Here is an 8,034-nt window from a genome sequence, read left to right on the forward strand (position 1 = left end):
TAGGTCTAGTAAGAAAGCTCTATTGTGTTTTGACCTTTCGTGTCTCGTTGCTGTTTTATAGAGAAAAAGACGGAATAATGTCCATCTTATTTTTCATGTTTTTTTATTTATCATTTCATTTGTAAGAGTATGTACACAACAATAGTATCAAAAGAAATTACTAGTTTATTATACATTTGATTTATTCTAACTAACATTCTCTCTACCGTCACTCGATTCTGAACAAGTGTTTAAACGTGTTTTAGAAGTAGATGGTTCAGCACTTGTCTTTGTTTTCTTTTTCTTAAGTCTATTTTTTCTATGACCCGCTCCCCATTTTCGTTTTCGTGGAAGTGTTGTAGGATCTAAAAAATAAATGTCGTACGTAAGAAATAAATTTTTGAATTGTAGTATCTCTTGCGGAAAAAAAAAGAAAAAAAGAATTACTCACGATCCTCTGGTATATTCATTTTTTTTCTAAGAACAGCTCGAACTTGTTTATTAATTATTTCTCTGCATTGAACATCGAAACCACTTGGTAACCATCCCCTTTTCTCGTGACACCTTGTACCAGGCATTGGATCAGGAAGTTTTGCCAACATTTGTTGTACTTCGTCCACAAGAATATCACAATACTAAAAAAAAAAAAAAAAGAAAATTTCTCTATTATCTTTCCAATAATAATTTTATATAAATCTAAAACAATAAAAACCTGATAAAACATCTGTCTCGAAGGAGGGACCATTCCTTCTCTATAAACATACATATTTTCATTCATTTCAGTTTGCTTTGTTTGATTTGGCTCCATACTTAAGTTTGGCGTAAGTATAGTGGTTTTTGATTTAGCTGCTGGAGCAGATTTATATGGTAATGTATACTCTGAATAATTTCTTTTACATTTTACTGTAGATCCCAATCCACCTATATAAAATATAAAAGATATGTAAACTTCCAGAATTAATAGTGTAAATGCAAATTACAAAAGATAAAAAAAGAAAAAATCTTTACGCATGGCTTTCAGTCTGTAATCCAAAGTTTGATATTTTCTAGCCGAAATATCTTTTCGAGGATCATAACCCAAACGAACCCACATAATTCTCCAAGGACCTGTCATAAAGTAATATGCTACTGAAGGTAACAATATTTTTAATTGTTCTCCTGTGAATTTTGTGTTATACATTATAGCATTTTTAGACCAAATTGGTCGTTCCTCGAACATCTGACGAATTTTTTCCAAATGCGTATTTTGTAGAAATTTCACTTTCATAGCAGTCTCAATACCATCCGGTGCTTTGGTAGGTACACCCTGAGTTGTAAAGCAAATAAAATTAGCAAAACCTGCTCTGCGTTTTTTATTTTTCCCAATTATATTTTCTGGTAGCGAACTAGTTTCAGTTTTCGGTACATATTGTTGTACACTGTCCACTCTGCTGAACGCAGCTGGTGGTAAGAAATAAGGCACTTCATTTTTTAACCATGAATAAGATGGAATTCCGGTAGGATATATTTTATCATATATACATTCCAATACTTTTGGATTTTTTTTACTTTTTGTCATGGTCAAATATTGAAAATCACACAAATCTAAAAATACAAATTTGTACAAGTAAACTTTAAATAATATAAAATAAAAATTAAAGATGAATCTTTAGTATATATTAGAATGAACTATATAGATAAAAATGCAGTTCTATGTATCTTGATAAATTTATTAAAATACATACTAGTAAACTGAAATTCTGTATCTATCCTTCCTAATATTTTTAATTTTGGTAATTCATACTGTTCGTCTTGTGAAAGATCCTCATATTTATTACGATCAAAAGTTGGTACAATATTTTTTTTGCCTTTAACCAAATTCTTGCCAGTATCTATTGATGTATCAGAAATTTTTTTACCAATTTCACTGGAAGATACTTTACTAGAACTTTCAGGATTGTTTTTTGTTGATACATTACAGTTTTGTATTTTTTCAACTAGATCTATTACAATATTATCTTTTTTTAAGTCCCCATAATTTTGGATGTCACTTTGGTTGCCTTTATTCTTCAGATTATCGTCATTCAAAGATACATTCCTAAATTCATTTTTAATAGATTCCACATTTATATTTGCCTCAGATCTCTGCACATTTTCTTGTACTTTGTTAACCCTATTCTTTTTTACTCTGACTCTCAATAGAAATGCTGTTTTAGAATGTCTATCACCACATGTTGGTTTACTATACCCATCGTCAGGTCTAAATCGCAATTCTAGACGTCTGTTGGGAGTATCTACCGCCTATCAAAAATGGAATTATTAACGAACTATCGCACAAAGATTGAAATATCAATTTAAATAAAATATATATACCGTGGAAATTGCATTGATGCCACCTAATGTTCTGATAGCTTTATCTGGATTAATTACATTTCCTGGATATTTTATACATATAAATTTTCTATCAAACCTATGCCCCTCTGGTAAGACAGGACCAACGCATTCACTTTCTTCTTGTTCTTCATTTCCACCTTGATTGTCATTTTCTTTCTGTGTAAGACATATTTTGTAAATTAATAATTAAAATAAAACAATATTCACAAAGAGTATCTACAATGTATTTACATTATTATCCTGATTATCCAAGAGTTCATCGTAGGAGTCCTCGTTGTTGATTTCGTCTACGTAATTTCGAATATCAAAATCCAAGTCTTTTTCATCATCATTTTCTAATAATTCATCCTCACTAATCACATCCGGACTATTCATGATATCATATAATGATAAATAATAAAAAATCAAAAACGATAAACATTTGACTGAGAATTCGCTGGATGCACGATTTTAAGGTTAAGTTGCCTCTTTCGTAAAGACGTATGCGATAATGCGCAGGAGGTTACATTTTCCGCAGTATGAGGAATACCAGAGAATACCTTTCAAATTACTAACCAACATTGTAAATATTATTCTATGTAAATAATTAAATATAAATAAATAAAATCCTAATATGTATATAAATATTAAGTAATCTATCGTATTATTAACAATCTATCGATTTTTAATCCTGTTCTTAATTGTTATCAAACAATTCTGTATGTATTCTTATCAAATTGGTCACATATATAACGTGAACGAATTCACGTCTCTCATTACTCTTATGCATGTGTCTCTTAAATAATTATATACACGATTTCTCAGAATTCTCTCAACTTAGTCCCTATAGTAACTGTCGTCTAGACCATTATCGGTCTTCGCGGTTAATGAACTCTTCTGGCATAGACGCCATATTGGACTAAGTTTAAACCGCGATTTTTTTTAACAGAAATCTTTCTCAGTTATAAAAGAAGACTTTCGTTAAAAAAAATATTAGAAACTCTGATTGTAATGAAAATATATACGTAATATAATAATATAATAATTTTTATTGACATAATGCGTTAAGAGAAATATTAAAATTCCATCGCGATATTATCAAAAGTCCGAACGTTTATTAGTCCGAACGGAACAAAACATCCTGTCATTGTCGTCAATGTCAAGGATAACTGTGTGTCGTTAAAGGTATGGCAAAGTAAGAAGCTACTAAATAATTAGACGTTAAAAGGAAAGCGGTATTTTGAAATACGACTGCTTTTACGTGGTAAACTCGGAAAGTATTCGGCAACATCCTGCGTCTCGAACGTGTTGCCATTTCCCGCGATAATTTTATGATAATAGACGTGATAACGAACGGTTCTAAAGTGTACGTATATGATGGAATCCAAACGAAGCAACGCACCAACAATAACTACGTCGTCCGTCGCCGTCGGAGCGACGGACCAGCCGAGAACGATCGTCTCATCGACAACTTTGTCGCCTTTCTACCGACCTAACATGACGCCGGATAAACAAAGTTGCCATTCTATTGTTTATTGTCGAATTTGTCACGAAGGTATTGTTTTTTTCTTATTATTATTACTTATTTATTTATTTATTTACTTATTTATTTATTTTTAATTTGTCTTGAGATCATTTCCTTATGATAAACGTGTATATCGGTATAAAGACAAAGGATCTATATAAGACTACTTATAATTTGTCCACTTAATGAGTAATGTAATCTTATCTTCATCGTCTCGATGAAAAAGTATTTGATATAGCAGTAATCATTTATAGATTATTATATTCACGATATGTCTAACTTGACAAATGTAATCAAATTTTTTAATCTCTTTCTTTCTTTTTTTTTGTAATGAATAATATATATCAACAATATTAAATATCCGCATAAAAAAAAAAATCAGAACCTTTTGTTATCAAGCAGACGACAGTATCGAGGAATTAATAGATCCATGCGATTGTACCGGTAGTTTAGGTTTGATACATGCGAGTTGTTTAGAAAAATGGTTATCCTCGTCAAACACCGATCACTGTGAAATCTGCAAGTATGCTTTTGTGATCGAGAAGAAGAAGAAACCTTTATGTCAGGTAATTCTTACATCGATATATTTAGAAAGATAAAATAACTTTAATCGATGAAAATTTTATTAATGACCATGTAAAAATTGTTTAGTCATGTTGCCAATGGTGGAGGAGTAAAAGTGCTTATGGACCACAAGGAATCACAGGCGATGTGATCTGTTTGATAGTACTCACGCCTCTATGCGTAGTAGCTACTTATTTATGTGGAATCGGTGCGAATGCATACACACGACTCGGTTTTTGGGAGGGTATTGGTCTCGCTATACTCTGTTGTATGCTTGTCATTACATTCTTTTTATGGCTGATCATTACTATAAGGTAAATTCAAATAATTAAATGAACCTTGCTTAAAATATTCTACATTGTTTCTATATAAATAACATTGTAAATAATTATAAACATTGCTATGCATAATTATATTATATTGTATAATTATAAATATTGCATTGTTACGTGCAATAAACATTGTACATAATTGCAGGTTTCATTGTATATCGTTGATACAGTGGCGTAAACGAAATCTTGATGTGAAGCTAATCGTGAAACATAAATCGCAAACGGCTCATATAAAAGGTTATTGGATAACCAGTAATGATAGAAATAACGATAGATCTAATAACAATCCTTTCACATGCTTTCTCACCACTTTCGGAGACAACGATGATTCTTTTTACAATATACAACAGCAGATGACATTCGTTTAAGCGTTTTAGTGAAATTTTATCGTCGTATTATTTTGTCATATAAAAAAAAAAAGAAAAAAAAAAGAAAAAAGAAAGAAAAAAGTAAAAAGAGAAAGAGCATATGTATATTCGCAAATATAGTAAGGAAAGACTACAGAAGTCGCAAAAAATGTGAGAACTCTTCCACGATATGAAATATTTTATGAAGAAACTATTTTTATCGAACTGTGATTCTTTTTTTATTCTTAAGAATGAATACACTATTATCTTTTACTAAGGATCACGTCGATTTAGAAAGTAAAAAGATTTTTTTATTTGAATATAGAAAAATCGTGTTAATATAATTATTGGTTGATGAAAATCTTAGAATTGTCAGTACCTGATCGTGTAAACAAAATGGTTTTCTTATAAAGCAAAAATTTCTTAACTATTGATTTTAATTATTGCTGTTTTTCTTTATATTTATTTTAAAAATAAGATTTCTTTATTAAACAGTATACCAATAATATCTTATAGCATAACAAAAAAATATTCGTATATTTTTCTATTGAAACGATCTATAATTTTTATAAACCTAACCATACACCACGAAATATTTTCATGGAAAATACATACGTCATGATACCGAGGACGGGTTAATAGATTTTTTGTTTCATCTTTGACCTTTTTAACAATTCGCAATACTTGTTGGATATAATCACAGAACTTTCTTTCATTTCTAGTAAATGATTACGCTTTTTAGTACGCATTACGAATCAGTCTTATATTTAACATGATTCATAATAGTTGATCTATAATAGTTTGATCGATTAAAAAAAAATTTTTATCCTTTCTACGAATTTTTTACATACAGAATATTAACAAATGCATTGCGTATCTCTTAACAATGAAGACATCAATTGTTATATAAAAACTAAAAAGAGATATCTTAAAAACAGAGAGAAAAATTAGATATTTGTTATCAGCTATATGATTTCTAAACAATTTAAAATGAATTATTATATAGATAATGAGGTACCAGTAATATCTCTGATAAACCAATCAACCTTTTACCTATCAAAAAAGAATTCGTGATGATGAAAAAAAGAAATAGCGTCATTGAGAACAACGTTACTGTCGACTTAGCTCGTCAAGTAAGAATTATGCATAGATATATGGGACAAAGACAGCTGTAAGCGAATTACAGTTTTAAATAATTTAACCTTAGAGACATTCCGCCGATATACGTGGTTATCATTGTCAGCGCCATTGGTATCCCATCCATCGGCTAAGAATCAAGAAAGTTAGCATTTATCAGGGTCATTATTAAGGTCATCAGCTTCTTAAGAATCGTCAATATATGTTAATAGAATATGGCGACCATCGGTTGTTATATGGCCTTACCATATATATAATTATATCTGTACTCTGATTACTTCGACGAATTTTTTAAACATTTACTTTGAATCGATTCACAATGAACGAATTCATTAAAATTCCATATATATGCTTTATTATTTGGTCATATCAAATGATGAAAGAAATTTCTTTTGAAGATCTAAAATATATATATATATATATTTATATATTCATAAATAGCTTTCGATATCCTTACGAACAATCGATACCGAACGGCTAAATGTTTCAAGGTACGTTATCCATTATTGAATATTTTATCCGTTCTAATAAAGGGTGCCTTCATCCTCCTTCTTTGTTATTCGATGTAGAAAACATACAAAAGGATAATCGAAGTCGTATGACATCATATCATTTAATATTTTGAGATATACCATTACGAATAATAATAATTCAACAAATTACTGTGAAATCCATCATTGTCAAATCATTACTAAACGACCGTGTACATTCTAATATTATTTGAAACGAATGGATTATCTCGAATGTGTACGATTTGCCTTCTAAATACTGAAGTCATTTAATTCGTCGGACATCATCAAAATATCGGTCATGTCTTATTAGAAATTCATTTTTCTCATCAAATGAGGAAAAAAATTAAAGAAAAAAAGAATTTACTTTACTGTTTTTTCCTAAAAAAATACATTGGACATTACCGAAATATTGATCATGTTCGATTAGAAATTCATTCTTCCCGTCGAATCAGAAAGGAAATAAATATTAATAAATAAATATTAAAAAATAAATATATTTTACTCTTTAATAAATTTACTTTACTCTTTTGTAAATATATATCGTCTTTTAATTTCTTTTTTCTTGTCTCTCGAACAAAAGTTTCATTGACGAAAGCCTCCATAATCATCAAAACATTAAAGCACAAGGATAAAGAATTCTAAGATTGTTTCCTCAAGGCTAACTTTAATTCTATGTATACATATATCCAACCTTCAAATTATTACACAAGGCATATTAATTTGTCTTATATTCAGCAATCGTTTTTCTAAACTGTAACTCAATAAAGTGGGTTAAATTGTCTTTAGATAGGTAATCATAACATAGATAATTAACATAGATACGTGAGTTAGAGTTTGTTAACGTATAATCCTCGATTTCAATAAATTCGAAATTTATCAAAGAAAAAAAATTTACCTTGGCCCCATTCTTCGTATAATATTTATAAAACTAAATGTATAGAAAGAACAAATGAAAAAATTGAAATACAATAATCGAAATGTAAAAGGAAATTCATAGAATTTCATTTCTTTTAAGGAATAAAAGTGATCTACAAATATCTTATTAAAATCCTTATGCATTAATAGTATCATAATTAATATTCTCACCTCATTCAGTCATATGTATGAATGTAGATACGTATAATAATCACAGAAAGAAAAAAAAAGTCAAGAACAAGATCTCATTAACAATTTCAATTAAATAACTAGACAGTTATAATAGATCTCTAGACTTTCGCAGTAAGCTTTGTTCCAGAATAGTCGCATGCCGACAGCAGGGAGAACTTGACATTGAACTTGTACACTCA

General features: G+C 29.4%; 2 protein-coding genes across 5 annotated transcripts; one reads left to right on the top strand and one right to left on the bottom strand.

The window, feature by feature from the left end:
- Window positions 1–43: 43 nt before the first annotated feature.
- On the bottom strand, window positions 44–3,725 carry l(2)37Cd (general transcription factor IIIC subunit l(2)37Cd). Of its 2 annotated transcripts, XM_085663846.1 has the most exons (8): window positions 3,593–3,725; window positions 2,584–2,902; window positions 2,332–2,508; window positions 1,704–2,259; window positions 988–1,563; window positions 692–900; window positions 431–614; window positions 44–344 (listed from the first exon to the last, which is right to left on the bottom strand). In XM_085663846.1, the coding sequence occupies exons 2-8, from the start codon at window positions 2,725–2,727 to the stop codon at window positions 187–189; spliced, it is 2,004 nt and encodes a 667-aa protein (XP_085519972.1). In that variant the 5' UTR covers window positions 2,728–2,902; window positions 3,593–3,725; the 3' UTR covers window positions 44–186. The 2 variants fall into 2 exon arrangements, with proteins under 2 accessions (XP_085519972.1, XP_085519976.1); XM_085663850.1 differs by lacking the exon at window positions 3,593–3,725 and having other exon boundaries at window positions 988–1,419; window positions 2,584–3,282.
- On the top strand, window positions 3,656–7,350 carry LOC146873331 (E3 ubiquitin-protein ligase MARCHF2). Of its 3 annotated transcripts, none has more exons than XM_085663853.1 (4): window positions 3,656–3,886; window positions 4,259–4,422; window positions 4,508–4,734; window positions 4,898–7,350. In XM_085663853.1, the coding sequence occupies exons 1-4, from the start codon at window positions 3,706–3,708 to the stop codon at window positions 5,118–5,120; spliced, it is 795 nt and encodes a 264-aa protein (XP_085519979.1). In that variant the 5' UTR covers window positions 3,656–3,705; the 3' UTR covers window positions 5,121–7,350. The 3 variants fall into 3 exon arrangements, with proteins under 3 accessions (XP_085519979.1, XP_085519980.1, XP_085519988.1); XM_085663854.1 differs by having other exon boundaries at window positions 3,706–3,886; window positions 4,256–4,422; XM_085663862.1 differs by having other exon boundaries at window positions 3,706–3,886; window positions 4,334–4,422.
- The last annotated feature ends 684 nt before the right edge of the window (window positions 7,351–8,034 follow it).

Source organism: Vespa mandarinia, chromosome 1 (assembly GCF_050613455.1).
Source record: "Vespa mandarinia isolate Hongniang chromosome 1, ASM5061345v1, whole genome shotgun sequence".
NCBI lineage: Eukaryota > Metazoa > Arthropoda > Insecta > Hymenoptera > Vespidae > Vespa > Vespa mandarinia.

Coding starts and splice junctions, on each gene's coding strand:
- LOC146873331 (XM_085663854.1), top strand. CDS start 3,706: ATGATGGAATCCAAACGAAGCAACGCACCAACAATAACTACGTCGTCC. Junction 3,887..4,255: donor TTGTCGAATTTGTCACGAAG/GTATTGTTTTTT, acceptor TTTGTTATCAAG/CAGACGACAGTATCGAGGAA. Junction 4,423..4,507: donor AGAAGAAACCTTTATGTCAG/GTAATTCTTACA, acceptor AAAATTGTTTAG/TCATGTTGCCAATGGTGGAG.